Consider the following 17136-nt stretch of genomic DNA (forward strand, 5'->3'; position numbering starts at 1 on the left):
ATAAAACCGTGTATCCCCCCTCCTCTCATGCTTTTTGGGGGTATTTCTTGACCTCAGTAGCGGGTATGGGGTGTAGAAAGTGGCGTTCCGTGAGTCTCTGTAATCTTGCTGCGGTGCGGCGGTCTCACACAGAAGGCGCTCAACAAGCTGCTCCTGGGACTGCATGAAGGCGAGTGTTCCCGGGGCTTCTTGTAAATTACGGATTACAGGTAGCGGTCTGAATAACCCCGGGCTCACGCAGCCGTAGGTGGAATCCGCTTGCGGAGGCCTGCAGTGGACCCCATCTGTGAGCCGGCCGTGACCCTGCGTACGGCCGCGTAATGTACTGCGCATAACTGCCTACTCACACAGGTGGTCATGCGCAGTACTTTTTTTTGTATGCATTTACCGCACCGTCACTTAGCGATGACGCGGGTACCCGCAGCCCGTACACAACGTAGTTGCGTATGGGCAGCGGGTATATCTGCAACCATGGAGCACAATGGGCTCTATGTTGCGGATATTCGCGGTAAAATAGAACCTGCTGCGTTCTCTTTTCTGCGAGTGCATTACGCAATTCCGACCCACTAATGTGAGCGGAATTGGGTAATCCAATGCGATTGATCTGCGTATTACCGCGGATCAGAAGCATGCGGAATCCGTAATTCCTATCCGGTCATGTGAGACCGGCCAAAGGTAGATCTCTACCATTTTATCACGTGACCGGGGACCGCTCAACGAGGCCACCCGTCACTGCTGCAGGCTCTCGGCGACTGTTGGTCGCTGGGAGCAAGGAGATTTTAATTTTCCTGGGCTCCCCGACTCCTGCGCATGTGTCCGGTATTTTGCCGGCGGTCGCATGCGCAGAATCCGGGAAAGTTCACGGAAAAAGATCGCGCCGGGGTGCAAATACGGAGGCTTCCGGTAAAAAGTTTCATCTCCTCTCACCGATCGCAGATGAACCTTCACCTTTTTTTTACTTTTACGTGCTCGCCATTATCCATTGGATAACGGCGAACACGTGATCAGGAACCGCTCACCAAGGCCCCCCGTGAAATCTCCAGGCTCTCGGCTAAGTTTTGTAGCCAGGAGCAGGGAGATTTTAAATTACCACAGCTTATGCGCATGCATCCGCTATTTTGGTGACAGGCGCGTGCGCAGAAGCTGGGGTAAGGTCCGCGGATAAATCCGCAGGCCTTAGGTACGTCATTTCATCCTCCCTCATGGATATGATCTGTGGGGGGAGATGAAACGTAAGGTTTTTTTAACTTTTTTACCCTTTTTTTTAAAAACTTTTTTACACTTTTTTTTTTACTTTACATGATCACTGTCATCCATTGGATGACAGCGATCATGTCCCTGGTGACATCTCTCTGCTCCTGGCTACACATGGCAGCCAGGAGCAGAGGAATTTTAAATTTCCCAGGGCTCGAGCCCGTCTGTGCACGCGCCCGATGATTAACATCGGGCGCGCATGTGCAGACGGGCATTCGGGCACCCGGGACATCAGGGAGGGCAGAGGTGAGTATTTTCACCTCCCCTCATGGATCCGATCCATGAGGGGAGGTGAAACGTAACTTTTTTTTTTACTTTTTAAACTTTTTCGCGATCGCCGCTATCCAATGGATAGCGGCGATCGCAGGCCCGGGGACCGCTGGTGGTCCCCGGTAACACCTCCTGGTTCCCGGCTACCTTCAGGAGCCGGGAGCCAGGAGACTTTAAATTTCCCGGGGGATCCCGGGCTTCTGCGCATGCGCCTGACGTCATCATCTGGCGCGCATGCGCAGAAGGCCGGCGGCGGGTCCGGGAGGATCAGATCTCCGGGGGACACCGCTGACAAGCCAGGTGAGAATTTTCAGCTGCCCTGATGGATCGGATCCATCAGGGCAGCTGAATTACTACTTTTTTTCACTACTTTATTTACTTTTTTGCGATCGGCGCTATCCATTGGATAGAACCGATCGCAATGCCGGGGGGGGACTGCCCACATCCTGGGATGACAGCTCCATGCTGTCGGCTACCTGCGGGCACCGACAGCATGGAGCTGTCACGTCCTCAGGCAAGTGGGCATTAATCCTAAGAGGATGCATAAAACTACGTCCTCTAGGATTAAAGCCCACTTTCTGAGGACGTAGTTTCCCGATGGGGCAGTCGTTAAGGGGTTAAAAAAACGCAGCGATATCGCAGCGTTAAAAAAACACTAGTGGGTAGAAGCCCTGAGAGTACGGTCACACATAGCAGAAACGCCTCAGATATTCAGCTGCTAATTCCACATCTAAAGTAGAGTCACAATCCACACCATTAGCGCAGATTTTAACTCAAAATCAACTGCGTATCTGCAGCTGATTTCAGAAGATACAGGGCTCCCCTCTGAAGACTTAGACCTCATGTCCACGGGGAAAATAAGAATTAAAATCTGCAGCGTTTTTCCTGCACGCGGATCGGAATAGGAATGCATTGACCACCCTCGGGTAGATAAATACCCACGGATGGTAATTAAAAAATTTCTGGAGCATGAAAAAAACGGACATGCTCCATTTTAGTGCAGATCACGCGTGCGGGAGCTCATAGAGCACATAGCTCAATTGATCTCCCGCATGAAAAATAAAGGACAATTACAGTGCATCCGCAGCGCAAATCCGCGTTACAAATCCGCAGCGGATCTGATTTTCCCCGTGGACATGAGGCCTAAGGCCTCATGTCCACGGGGAAAATAAGAATTAAAATCCGCAGCGTTTTTCCCGCACGCGGATCCGCGCCCCATAGGAATGCATTGACCACCCGCGGGTAGATAAATACCCGCGGATGGTAATTAAAAAATTTCTGGAGCATGAAAAAAAATGGACATGCTCCATTTAGGTGCGGATCACGCGTGCGGGAGCTCATAGAGCACATAGCTCAATTGATCTCCCGCATGAAAAATAAAAGACAATTACAGTGCATCCGCAGCCCAAATCCGCATTACAAATCCGCAGCGGATCTGACTTTCCCCGTGGACATGAGGCCTAAGGCCTCATGTCCACTTACAAATTCTGATTTACAATCCGCAGCGTTTTTCCCGCACGCGGATCCGCGCCCCATAGGGATGCATTAGACACCCGCAGGTAGTTAAATACCTGCGGATGTCATTTTTCCCTGCAGACGCGGATCCGCGTGCAGGAAAAATCCGGACCATGCTCCATTTGGTGCGGGTCTCCCGCAGGCTTCTATTGAAGCCTATGGAAGCCGTCAGATCCGCGGCAGACCTAAAATCAGAATATACTCACCTGCTGCGGGCCGTGTGTGTCTTCCCCTCTTGCTTAGGCCCGGCGAAAGATCCGGCCGGGAAGAAGGGAAGACACGCACAGGTGAGTATATTCTATTTTCAGCGCTCATGTCCGCGGGGCAGGAGGGACCCGCTACGGATTCTCCATGGAGAATCCGTAGCGGGCCTGATTTTCCTCGTCGACATGAGGCCTTACGCTGTCAGCACACCCCTTCACCCGATACCCTGTAGTGAGTGGCGTGCCACTGAGCAGGTGATGCCACTTCCACTTGAGCCTGTCGGATAGCAGGTGAAGGGCTGCACTGACAGACAATGTGTAAACCTTAGAGGTGAGGGAGAGCGTATCTGGAGCTAATTTCAAGTCAATATCCGCATTATTGGCCATTGTTTTGGATGCGTAAAGGCTGTGGAGTTTTCTACTGCAGAAATTTCGCAGCATTTCGCTACGTGAAAATGTACCCTTAGAGTTGTTCATCGATGAAGGATTTCCTGTTCACTGTGAATGGAGGCAGGCGGCTAGAAGAGATCTCCAGCACGCTTCACTTCCATTCATTGAATGACTAACTATCGCTGCTGTGTGAAAGCACATGGGCAATAGCCATTGGGATGACTGTCAAGTATTTAAGTCATCCTGTGTAAATGTACCCTTAGGCCGGGGTCACACGAGACAGAAATTCTGCATGCATTTTTAAAACGGAGACTAAGCAGCAAAGTGGTCGAGATTTGCAAAAATCTGGATCACACACTGCTGACAGTCCGCTGCGGGCAAGCCACACAGATTTGACTGACTTCAAATCTGCGACATGTCAATTTTGGCACTGTTTCTGCTGCAGATTCTCTTCTCTCTGTGGGAAGAGATTTTCGCAGTAGAATACAGGCTGAAAATCCACATCCAAAACCCGCGCCAAATGGTGCAGGTTTTGAAGCAGCCTTTCTGCTGCAGAAATCTCATGGAATTTCCGTGCGGTCCCTCTTAACCTGCAGTAAAAAACAAATGCTGCAAATGTTTGCATAGTCGTGACATCTCCAAGGTTAAGGTACCTTTTCATAGTATGACCATTAGCGCCCAATAACCATACCAGCAACTATTGCTCCTTTGCTTTACACCCCAGCGATAGTCGTTCAGGTGAATGGAGGCTGAGTAGCCAGGCATAGTTCTAGCCTCCTACCTCTAGTCAGGCTAGGGTCACACAGGGCGGATTTGCCGCGGTTTTGCCACGGATTGCTGTTGCATATCCGCACTGCGGCAAAACTGCTGCGTTTGCAGTGCAATGCAGCACACATGAGATTTGCCAAAAAGCTGTTCTCACAGGATGGATTTTTTCCGCACAGCCGCAGTGCGGAAATGCAACTGCGTCGCAGTTTTAAAAGATGCAGCATGTTCATTCTTTGGTCTTTTCCGCAGCTCTTTTTTGTCCATAGACCTCTATGGACGCAGCCAAAACCGCACCAAATACGCGACAAAAGTAAAAAAGCGCTGCGGAAAAAAACGCTTGCGGATTTTTCCCCACGAAAATCCGCAGCAAAATCCGCAAGCCCAAATTAACCTTTGAAGCGGTTTTGCTGCAGAAGCAGTTCTTCTGCGTCAAAACCGCAACGGAAAAACCGCGACAAATCAGCCCTGTGTGAACCCAGCCTCACAGTAAACAGGAATCACTGAAAGATTGAGCGGCTCCTGTTTACACAGCCCGACAGTCTCTCAGTTTTTACTTCTCTTAAAACTCAAGTGTTTCAACAAGTGAGCGATTTCTCGCTCCGTGCCCTGTCGGTGGCTGCTTGTATACGGAATGACTATTGCGTGAGTTAGGAGTTTCCGGCAATAATTCAAGTATTAATCACCCAGTGTAGCAGTACTTTTAGCTTCACAGACTGTTTTTTTTACATTATATCACGCTCCCAGATCATGTGATTGGCCTGAATGTACATTAATAAGCATTTTCTTTGTAATGCAGTGTTAGGCCTCCAGCTGCCATGGCAATCCATTAGCACCCCACAGTCATGTTTAGGGGCCATAGCAAGCATAAAGCAGGGCCCCTCATGGTAACATAGCATCTGGGTTATGGGGTTCCTATAATTTTCCTAGGGGCTCAGGTTCCTGTGAAGGCAGATGGAGGGTTAATGACTAAGCGCAGGCTTGGGTCTTACATACAATGGTCAGTGGCAGATCAGCGACAGTAGCCTGGCATCCAGTTGGACACAGTCCTCTGCTGTACCACTGCCACCGTTTTCCTGGGAAGATTTGTTTTGGGTAATTTCGCTTAGGCAGGAACTGTTTGCTATAAATGGGGCCTAGGAACAGATGGAGTTCACCTGATCCTAGACATGAAGCGCTGATTTGCCCCACTTTCACTGCAGTCATGGAGTAGCTGCCAAGGACCCCAGAGGAGAGGAGTGGAGTGGCTCCAGGCTTGCCTCGCCCTGCCACCTGTCTATGGACAGGACTTCCACTGCTTCCAATTTTGGCGCCACACCAACTTCAGAGGGCGATACCTCTATATCACGGGCGAGTATAAAAAATACATTACCCGGCTCCCTGTTACATCACCTATCATGTAACAGGTCCCCTTTAAAGGACCTGCAGTCTTTACTGGGTCTTCTTTTGTCTCAAAGGTTATGCTGGTTGGGAGAATTTTTTCCAAGTGGTCTTTAATGGCCACAAAGGGAGTAAAATCCCCTTTTTCCCCACATAAGTGTGTCAAACCCTATTCAGGCTGATCTCTGAGGCTGGAGTTCATTCATGCCCAGGATTAATGGTAGAAGCATGCGGCAGGAGGATTTTGTTGATGACCGGGCCCTGTGGTTGTCTATGAATGCTGTGGGCTTTCTCAGCTATGGTGCATTTCTTATAGGCTACTTGGCATGAGTCTTGGGTTTTGGCCAAATTGACAAGAAATGTGGTCATGTTGCTGCCGTTTCAAGTGGTGGGGTTCACTCTCAATTTTGGTGCTTTGTTTGGGATTGTCTGTCATCTAATGTGGAGTTTGTGATCACTTGTTGTGCTTGGATATTAATTAGAGTTGAGCGAACGTACTCTTCCAAGCTTGATTAGCATACTCGATGGTGCTCGCTACTCGAGCAAGCATCACGCCGTGTTCTGGCCTCAGTTTTGACCCCTCCCCGCTGCGACGCGTCAGATTTGACCCTTCCCCGCTGCGCACGGCAACGGTAGTTTGTGGCTGGCTTGGTGGAGGAGAGAGAGTCCCATACAAAAAATGCTCGAGTCTCCCATTGAAGTCAATAGGGGTCGTTACTCGAATAGAGCTCTTGAATTTTACGATAAGCTTGACTCGAATAACGTGGACCTGAGCATTTTGGTGCTTGCTCATCTCTACTATTAATGTTTGACTTACGGCCGGATATATTACTTTCAAGGCGAATAACGTTGCTGATTTCCTCTCTTGTGCGCAGTGTGGAACATTTTTTGCGCTTGCACCTCATGCTTACCATACAGTAGTGAAGTGCCCAGTACATCTGTGGCATCTGATACAGGAGTGATAGTTGAGCATGTTTGTAATTCTCCGGCCCCTACGACGTAATGGGATTGTGCTGATGTTCTATGACACTTCGGAGGTAGGATACTGTAATAATGATTTGGCAGTGATTCTCTCCTTTGTTTGTTCCTTGATCAGTTTGGGTTTATGTATGACCTCATTTCTATGCTAGTGCCAGACATTTAATTTTTCTTGAAGTTTGGGGTTTTAAGCCCCTTAATGAGAACTTGTAGGTAAGTCCTTTTCAGCTATTGATATCAGGAGACACATTACTAGGAGAAGTCTGTTTTATAGATTTTGATCAGATCGAGGACGGATGATTAAGTAAGAAAAGGTACTTGGCTGAAGCTGCTACATTTCGTAAGTTCTCAGTTATGTCCCATTAACCCTTTGCAATCCAATTTTGAATTCAGGATTTCCTAGGGGGCTTTCTCTTTCTGCCATTATACAATGGCACCATCTGCTGGCTAGAGCCAGTACTGTGGTATGTGACATGCTGGAGAGGCCCCCCCTCCAACAACAGAGCGGCCAGTAATATACAGCTGTGCAGCCTTCAATCAGAATGTCTTGAGACGTCAGACAGTGGATTGGAAAGGGTTAATATAATTTCCAAGAACACATTAGGTGGCACCAGCTACCGATGCACTCTTTATGCATGCATGCATATAGGAGGTTGTTGATGTACTTTGTTTAATGTAGTATTTAAAAAATATGTTTCAATGCTGAATCCGCATGGGTATCGGTTCTCGTCTCATTCGCTCCACATTTGTGCCGACCTGGAAACAGCGAGGTTTGGATTGAATGAGTCAGTAAGCTGTATTTTGGGAAGATGGGAGTCTGACAGATTTAAAAACTCTATTTGAGGCTTAAGTTGGTTTTAACTCAATTTAATTCTTCTGTTGTTCCAGTTAATCTATACTCCTTGTAGATTTGTGGCCATTCCTCAGATGGGTTTTGTGCAAGACACCCCAAACCCACACGAATTTGAACTCCATTCTTTTGAATGGAGTTATTCACATGAACAATTTATTTCCCGCGAGATTAAAAAAAATCACTGCATGTCCTATTTTTCGGCATTCTCTCGGAGTTAATCATGCATTGTTGTCAATGGGACCTTAAAAGATATTACATGTTGTGCAATCTGATGTTTCCCATTGAAAACAAGAGTATTTGGGTCAATGTTAATTCGTGGACAGCGCACAGAACCATTATTACCCACGGGGTCATGTACACTTCTATATAACCCATAGAATGAAGTTATCATGTCATTTTTGTAATAGTCTGTACACTGTAGAAACAAGACTCCCAAAGACGGCAGAATTTCCCCCCCTACCCCCCCCCCCCCTCATCTCACTCCTTAGAATTTTTCTAACGTTTTTCGGTATATTATGGTACATTAAATGGCATAATTGAAAAATACAACTACTCTTGCAAAAAAGATATATCTATATCTCTATCTATGCAAGGTGAAATGTCTGTTTCACTATCTGAGCCAGAGAATGGAATGTGCGGCACATCCTGTACTGCTAACCGGTATCAGAATATGCAGCACGATAGAAACACACGCTCATAACCTCAGGGCTAGAGATGAGCGAACGTACTCGGTAAAGCACTACTCGTCCGAGTAATGTGCTTTATCCGAGTATCTCCCCGCTCGTCCTGAAAGATTCGGGGAGCACCGCGGAGCGGGGAGCTGCAGGGGAGAGCGGGGAGGAACGGAGGGGAGATCTCTCTCTCCTTCTCTCCCGCCCGCTCTCCCCTGCTCCCCGCCGCAACTCACCTGTCAGCAGCGGCGCTCCCCGAATCTTTCAGGACGAGCGGGGAGGTACTCGGATAAAGCACATTACTCGGACGAGTAGTGCTTTACCGAGTACGTTCGCTCATCTCTACTCAGGGCACATTTTACCCGCACATAACCCTCAGGCGTCATTTGACGACACATTGCTCATTCCCGCCCCTACCCTCTCCATCAAACTCGGAAAGATGGCGCTGATTTTGTACCTGAAACCACGTGATGTCGGACGTCCATGACGACAGCAACTCACGCAGGACCGGATGGAAAAAGACCATATTTGGACCACCCAATCCCATGCTTTGATTTCCAACCACGTATGGCTTCCTGCTGCCCATAAAGGGCAATTAACTCATCATGCTATATAAGATGCTATACGCCTACTAATAAACAGTCAGGAAGACTTTCTACACTGACAGTCTTGTCTCGTGTGATCTCTTACATTGTGCGCACAATCTCTGAACATAAATCTGGAAGGGTGCAAACATTCCTATTGATTACGCCGTGGACCCAAAATAAATCCACATCAATGTTGATAGATAAATAAAATAATTTAGATTTTTTTAAAGTGGGAAGGGGGGGGGGGGAAGAAAAAAAAAAAAAAAAAAGAAGGTCTGCATCCTGTAAATTGGAATTATCCAACCAGGTTGTAAACTGGAATAATCCAACATATAACTTCAATAAACTCTAGGAGGTTGTCCAGAAAAGAAATCATGAGAAACTCAGTACACCGCTGAGATGATCCACAAGGCTACATAAAGAGTCGATGTAACCATAACCCCGTGAACTCACAGATAAAGAAATGATACAATAGGGGCATTTATTTAGCTTCTGGCAGACACATTACATAAGTATTCCAATGTCCACAAGTTACATCTTTCACACAAAATTTGCCCTGGTAGAAAAATTCAACCCGTTTTGGCTGATCAAGATTCTTGGTGTCTCCGTGGCCGAGCTGACCATATTTCCCTAGAGTAGACAAGAAAACAGTGTTACACAGACTGATAATAGTCTGAAGCAATGAAGACCTTGATAATGGACATTAAAATGACATTTCACCATTTAACTTATGAACATGAACCCTGCAATAGACACATGACAGTACTATGTGCCCATATGTTCTCATCTGCATTAGGGGATTCAGTTTTACTGCCCTGTTATGAAAGCAGGAAGACAGAATCCTCTAGTTGAACAGTTCCATTTTATGACAGAACCGAATGGCACCGAACAGACTCCGTTGACTATAATGGGGTCCACTCGATATCGGTCATCCTGTTCAAAAAAGGGCCTGCATGTCATGACAGATCTGTGCTGGAGGCCCAAGTAGTAACAGAAAGTTCCCTCTAAATGATCTATCCTTACATTGACCTGAATAAATACATTAACCGAACCCTAGAAGCAATTATTGACCTCCACCTGCAGCATGTCACGCACTCTTGAATCTGCAGGTCCAGGAACTACATAGAAGATGTGCAATACATTGGCATGATATAAAGATATTCTTGCATCAATAGTGTGTGTGCAGCCTCAGCATACAGTCCTTGATTCTTTTATCTGATTTATCTAATATACAATATATATATATTTTTAACGGGTATTAGGTTGATATTTTGATGCCTAAATTAACCTCATTCTGCGTGTCTGCTCTCATATATATATATTATATACATTTTAGGCCGCCTGCAGACGGGCGGGTCGGATCCGGCGGCGAGAATTCTCGCCGCGGGACCCGACTCCAGTGCCTGCAGGGAGCAGCACGTACTCACCCGCGCCCGGCGGCCCCAGCTCTTTAATGTGCCGGCGCATGCGCAGACCGGAGCCGACGGCTGGGTGAGTGACGATTCTGTGCAAGGCTCTGCGAGCCCCGCAGAGAAATAGGACATGCCGCGGTTTGTTTGCCGCGCGACATTTCGCGCGGCCAAACCGCAGCCGTCTGCATAGGAGTGCGTATCGTAATGCAATTTCAGTGGCGGAAATCCCGCCGTGGGATTTCCACCCATGTGCAGGCGGCCTTACTATTAAAAAAACCCCACACGTATATCAGTGTCTGCCACACATCCCTTCGTATGCAGCCATTACTACAGCTTCCAAAAAAAGGAGATAGTTTGCCATCCCTTGAAGAATGTCTACAGGACTAAAGGCCCTTTTACACAGGATGACCTGTTGGGTGCAGGATGCCCGGCAGCTCGTCCTAGAGATAATTGCTCCTGAGCTTTTACACAGGAATGATTATCGCTAGTGAATGGAGGCGGGACGGCCGGGCATCGTTCCAGGCACCCCAGTCTTCAGTCACAATAAACAGGCATTTTTTCATAAGTGAACGACCGCCGGACAACTTCTCGGTCGTCGTTTAATCGGGGCAGCATTTACATTGAAGGATTATCATTCAGATTCTCACTGGATCACGGGAATCTGAACTATTATTGGCCCGTGTGAAAGCACCTTAAAGGGGTTGTCCCGCGGCAGCAAGTGGGTCTATACACTTCTGTATGGCCATATTAAAGGAGATGTCCCGAGGCAGCAAGTGGGTCTATACACTTCTGTATGGCCATATTAATGCACTTTGTAATGTACATTGTGCATTAATTATGAGCCATACAGAAGTCTTAAAAAGTTTTTCACTTACCTGCTCCGTTGCTAGCGTCCTCGTTTCCATGGAGCCGACTAATTTTCGCCGTCTAATGGCCAAATTAGCCACGCTTGCGCAGTCCCGGTCTTCTTCTTTTTTCAATGGGGCTGCTCGTGCTGGATGCCGACTCCGTGTAGCTCCGCCCCGTCACGTGCCGATTCCAGCCAATCAGGAGGCTGGAATCGGCAATGGACCGCACAGAAGCCCTGCGGTCCACCGAGTGAGAAGATCCCCGCAGCCATCTTCATCAGGTAAGTAAGAAGTCACCGGAGCGCGGGGATTCAGGCAAGCGCTCTCCGGTGTTCTTTTTTAACCCCTGCATCGGGGTTGTCTCGCGGCGAACGGGGGGGGGGGGGGGGGTTGAAAAAAAAAAACAAAAACGTTTCGGCGCGGGACAACCCCTTTAAGCTTCCATAACAGATATACGATATTTCACACAAAATCTACTTCAGATCCGTGAAGATGATATTCTTGTGTTAACCCAAAAGTAAAATTAGATATATGCACTCCTGACTAAAACAAACAAACAATCTACTTACCCCATCCCCAAGTGTATAGCTGACCAGAACCTGTCACGCAAAATAGGAAAGATGCAGTTACTAGGAGTTTATTATCTTATGGTAATCAAGTAGATTGTCTACCAACACACTGACTGGCCAGAGACTGATCCTCTACCACCATGAGGGAGCGTTCTTCACTACACTGTGAGATTCCATCTGGGGGTTACATAGCATGGGCTGCAAACACCACTGATGGAACCCCAAAGCGAAAACTAATAAAATCTTTTGCCGTCAGTGTTACGGAAACCATCTTGGTGTTTAACAGGGTTGTCGCTATAGTTGGAGTAATGTAGTTGACCATGCTCCAAACATAACGGAAAACTCTGTCAAATGGACACCAAAGTGGTGTCCATACCACTAGTGATAGTAAATGGTTCTGTTCGGAGGTTCTGTCACAGTGGAGCAACTCAAGTAAAAAATAGGAAAAGTAATTGAAAACTATATCCTCTCTTTGAAGACTAATGGGCTTAAATTTTTGAATAAAGGGAAAAACCCCTATATACAGTAGGTGCAGCCGACCCAAAGTGCAGTCATACCAGAATGGGAAACAGTTTAGAAACGAATGCCAAGATCTAATGTAAAAAAAGCCTTCAGGCTTTTTCTTGCACCATATTTTGATCCCTTTGCGTGACCTTTGGTAGATGACTTTGGGGTCATTAGATTTGTGACATCCTCACCACCGCTGTAAAAATCATAAAATTTGAGTTTGATATATTGAGTGATCTGTCAGGCCAGGGCAAAGTTCCTATGTTAAGTCTTCAGCCAACCGCGCTGCTAGGGAGAGTCAGGGCTCCTTCACACTTGCAAGGACGATAACGAGCTGTGAATCACAGCCAGATATCGCCCTCGCAATCCATATGTAAATCCCTGGATGCGAGGCTTTTCACATGGAAACCCTGCAGGGCTAAAGGAATCCAACAGCGCGGCTGTCACAACCACGGCAGGTGATCGCGATGTTTTCACATTGTTTTCAATGGGCCGCTGCTGCTTCTGCCGGCCCCATTGAAATCAAAGGGCAATGTCGTAAAAAGATAAAACATGCTGCGATTCTTTCCCTGCATCACATCGCAACGTGGTGCCATGCAGGGAAACATCACTAATGTGAATGAACCAATTTTATGTTCGCTTAGTGAACATTGTATCAATCTAGTGGCTAAAAAATTGGGTATAAGGCGCAACGTATAGTGATATATACTGTATATTACATGAGGAAATAATGTTCTTTTCCTGCAGACCATATTGTGGGGATGGTATTGTCTGAAGGGCTGTTACAAGGCTTGCACCCCAGTAAACATTTCTAATATGCTTTACACATATCAGTGCTTACGGGTCACTGTGGCAGTGTGACGGGATCCACAGCTGACTTTTGCCGCTTCGGTTTCTTGCGGTAAATCGATCAAAGCTGGAAAGGACTGAATTCCAATAAGATCATCGTCTTCATCTTCGTCACATTCAGTGGGGTCTTCTCTAGAGAAAGGTCCTGGAAAATGGGGAAATCAGTGCTGGCTAATGTGCCTTGGTAAGGGGCACTGTATACATAAGCGTGGTAAACACATAGCAAATACATCACAGTCTAGCTTACGTTCTTCTTGTAAAGCCTTTGAAGGAAGTCCAAGCTGTCCGGATTCATTCCATCCCCAGCAATATAAATCTCCACTCTCTAGATGACGTGACAATGTCAGTTTCTTAAGCAGATATCTGTCATTTAGTAATATCATTTCAAATATTGCTGAACTCTTTAAATTAATTAAACTGCTTATTGCAAATTGCACTCTATATACTTCCTGAAATTTACACTTTTTTTCAGCTGTTTTTTAAAGCAGTGTACCCCAACCAGAGGCTTGGGAACCACATGTGGCTTGTGACACCACACTAGATCAAAAAAGCTCATCTCTCCATGTAGACCGATCACTGGAATATTGGATGCACGCCCGTGTATTTTGTATAAGCTCTTATGGAGGAATAGCCTATTTGAGGCGCAACCGCCTCCTGGCAGATACGTTCTAATTAACCTTCCAGAAACCAGTCATCCTACTATTGGTTTAGTTTACAAGTGGAGATGATTACCGCTGATAGAGACTGTGTGCCATCCTCCTGATGCCACTTCCCTCACGGTCAGGCCATGTAGAGCTTCTACTACACGAGGTTCTGATACGTCTTCCACATCTCCATGTCCTAGCTGTCCGTGTCTTACAAGAGGCAAAGAATAAGAAACGATTCATCCGATACTACTATTATTATATTAATAACAACATATTAATAAGTGACATATTCTGCCATACCTCCCTGATCCCCATGTCAGCACCTTCCCGTCAGATGTCAGCAGCACAGCATGCTCATTTCCTAGAGCCATCTTCTGAGCCTGAAGCGTGGGTGGAAGCTCCCTGAAGAATGGGGGCTCAGATAATACATACCCTTTGGCTACCAAGGGAAAAGCTACAAATACAAAATATATTAGATATCAGCCATTATTTTCCGACATGCTTTTTTAACTCATGTATTAAATTTGCAGGACTACTCAAAGTTTTTTTTTTTTGGCCGGCATGCCCGGTGATCAGCTGATCTTCCGAGTCGCTGTCAGTGCAGCAGGGCCTGACATAGTTATCAGGATGTCTCTGATGCTAAGTCACTCACACAGAAACTCATGAGCGTGAAGCCACCTATAACATTTCAGGCTCCACATTCTGGTTTAAGCCGTCTCCAGAGACTCTGTGCTCCGACCCCGATGACTGGCTCTGCTCCACTGACAGTGGGTCGGGTGATCCACTGTTCACAGAGGATAGGTCATAAATAGTATTTGCCCAGAAATGCCCTTGAATGGAAGTCTTTTACAATGATAGCAGCTACAATGTACACAAAATGATATTTACCAGTATCGTATAAATCGGAAAACTCCATTTTCCACATGGGTTCTGGTACCGTACCCTTGCAGTCTAGATGGAGAACATCCCAGCATTCAGCCCTTTCTTTCCTTAGAATAATAAGATATTTCTCTGATGGCAGAACATCACAACAACCCAGACTGGGGAAGCAAATGACCTGCTGAGGGCTCCCACCAACGCATCCAGACAGGAGGAGTGACCCTTCATCTACACAGAAGAAATATATTAAATCAGTGTCAGAGATATGCTGAAAATTAAAAACAAAAAAAAGAAAAATAGCTTGGGAGTAAAGGGGTTAAGGTTGGCAAGTATGATCTACATTATATATATTGCATACGTACACACATAATATATATTTCTTTAACCCCTTAGTGACTGCCAATACACCTTTATACTAGCCTCACTAATGGGCTTTAAACCTGTCCATACATCTTTTTAAGGCTGTGGAGCAGCCAGGAGCAGAGAAACTTCAGATCCTGGTAGTTTAACTCTTTACTTGCCACAATCAATAGCAACTGCAGCATGAACGCAGATCACAGGGAGAGTGGAATCCTCCTGTCACCCATCAGCACCCTGCAGTGTGATTGCAAGGTACCAATGGGTTCCCATAGCAGCTGGAAGCGAGACAAAAGCCTCCATGTCAGCCATGTAACTCAGCCTATTAGGCGCCAGCTCCAGCAGAATCTAATAGGCTGTTGTCATAAAAAGCAGATGCTTTTTACCACGGCATTCCAAATGCCGTGCTAATCGCGATACAACGTTCCCTTTGATTGCACAGGGGCTTCACACACTTGCGCTGGAATGTGGCATTTTTAACATGGTGATTTTTGAGTGCTGTCTGCCCTTTTTTTCAGCGTTTTTGCCTTTTGTTTTTTTTTTTAACGCCCCATATCACCCATCACAAGGATGGGGAGCGTTAAAAAAACGCTGTCAAACTCTGTCAAAATTGCGGTAAAATGCCAAAGTTTTATGTTTACTAGAACGCACTACATAAGTAATGCAATGTGCTATTTTAGCGATCAAACTATCGCATCTTTAAGAGCCCTTGAGGGACTAAAAAAAAAAATAGTTTAAATTTAAAGAAAAATAAATCCAAAGAAACTTTCCCCACAAATGGATAAAATACCAAAGAAAACAATTTAAAAAAAGCAGCACATAATAAGTATTACCGCGTTCATAATGACACAAACAATGAAAATATTTTGTTCTTTAACGCCATAAAAATAATTTAAAAAACTAAATGCCAGGATTGCCATTTGTCTTTCGCTTGCCTTCCAAAAAGCGTAATAAAAAGCAGTCCCAATAAAAACTACAACTCTTCCTGCAATAATACAAGCCCTTACAGAACTACCGGTAAAATAAAAATGCGTTAGAAGCTGCGGTTTTGTTTTTAATTGTTTTTATTGTGCAAAAACAGTAAAAGATAAAAGAAAAAACTGTATAAGCTTATCGTAGTAATCGCGCCAATCTACATAAGAATCGAATGGTGAACGCTGTAAAAGCACAGCCCAGAAATTGCTTGCAATGTGACGATGGCAACCACTTGCTCCTAAGGCACAAAATAGGCCGGTCACTAAGGGGTTAAGTTAAAAAAAAACCGTGTGAAATGCTAAGATCCCAGTTTTTCCGCTTGCGGGAATATAAAGGCGGCATTCCCACAGTGTTGTGCAGGAACAAGGCAGCTATACAATATACGACCACCAGGTGGCGTACCTGTCACGACCGCTGTATAACTCCACGACGGGACCGCGCGGACAATTCGCTTCTTTTCTACATTCGCCCCCTTCAGCTGAACTGGTTCCGGAAGGTTTAGGGTGAACCCCTCTCCTGGCCCGAGCTGCCCAAACCCGCTGTAGCCAAAGCCAAACCACAGCATCAGGCTCCGGCCGCAGGTCCTCAAGCGCTACATAGGAACTGGCTGCGAGAAGTAAAAGGACCTGATGACGTATAGGTCATGTGATTGGTCACGTGAGGACAGCAGTGCGCTATTAGGACGGTGGTCGCTATGCTGTGCTGACCTCTGCAGCCTTCACAGTCTAGAACTTGTAGTTCTCCCCGTTATAGTTCATTGGATGCAATGTCTCCCGGTAGTCTAGTGTAGGATATAGGTTTATTTGTGGCGTCTTCTACACAGAGGGCCACAGCAGCCTAGAGGCGCCATCACACGGGCGGATTGAAGGCTATGGCCACCGGCATGTGGACATTGCACATGATACACAGGAGAAATAAATCACAGTATGCTCTATTCTCCCGGTATCATACGCAGCGCCGCTCTGCGCAGGGCAGGGAATTTGGGGGGAGAAAAAAAGGCACGCTGTGCATGTCAGTAACATCAGAATCCCGGGCATTGCAGGCCGTACATGAAAGGCCTCATGTCCACGGGCAAAAGAAGAATTAAAATCCGCAGCGGATTTTAACTCTTCTGCCCGCGGATCCGCACCCCATAGGGATGCATTGACCACCCGCGGGTAGATAAATACCCGCGGATGGTCAATAAAAGTGATTTTTTTAAAAATGGAGCATGAAAAAATCTGGACC

At 46.4% G+C, this 17136-nt stretch overlaps 1 protein-coding gene across 3 annotated transcripts; it reads right to left on the reverse strand.

Moving 5' to 3' along the window:
• Positions 1-9333: 9333 nt before the first annotated feature.
• On the reverse strand, positions 9334-16535 carry RCCD1 (RCC1 domain containing 1). Of its 3 annotated transcripts, XM_066608656.1 has the most exons (8): positions 16312-16535; positions 14587-14805; positions 13999-14152; positions 13784-13905; positions 13299-13376; positions 13044-13196; positions 11696-11725; positions 9334-9496 (listed from the first exon to the last, which is right to left on the reverse strand). In XM_066608656.1, the coding sequence occupies exons 1-8, from the start codon at positions 16472-16474 to the stop codon at positions 9348-9350; spliced, it is 1068 nt and encodes a 355-aa protein (XP_066464753.1). In that variant the 5' UTR covers positions 16475-16535; the 3' UTR covers positions 9334-9347. The 3 variants fall into 3 exon arrangements, with proteins under 3 accessions (XP_066464753.1, XP_066464755.1, XP_066464754.1); XM_066608658.1 differs by lacking the exon at positions 13299-13376; XM_066608657.1 differs by lacking the exon at positions 11696-11725.
• Positions 16536-17136: the final 601 nt, after the last annotated feature.

Source organism: Eleutherodactylus coqui, chromosome 6, assembly GCF_035609145.1.
Source record: "Eleutherodactylus coqui strain aEleCoq1 chromosome 6, aEleCoq1.hap1, whole genome shotgun sequence".
Lineage (NCBI taxonomy): Eukaryota > Metazoa > Chordata > Amphibia > Anura > Eleutherodactylidae > Eleutherodactylus > Eleutherodactylus coqui.

What these genes read in the sequence shown, in the direction of transcription:
- RCCD1 (XM_066608656.1), bottom strand. Translation starts at nt 16,474, where the DNA reads ATGCTGTGGTTTGGCTTTGGCTACAGCGGGTTTGGGCAGCTCGGGCCA. An exon ending in GCACACAGTCTCTATCAGCG is followed by an intron (nt 13,377 to 13,783) that starts GTAATCATCTCC and finishes CACGTCATCTAG; the next exon opens with AGAGTGGAGATTTATATTGC. An exon ending in AAAGGCTTTACAAGAAGAAC is followed by an intron (nt 13,197 to 13,298) that starts GTAAGCTAGACT and finishes CCCATTTTCCAG; the next exon opens with GACCTTTCTCTAGAGAAGAC.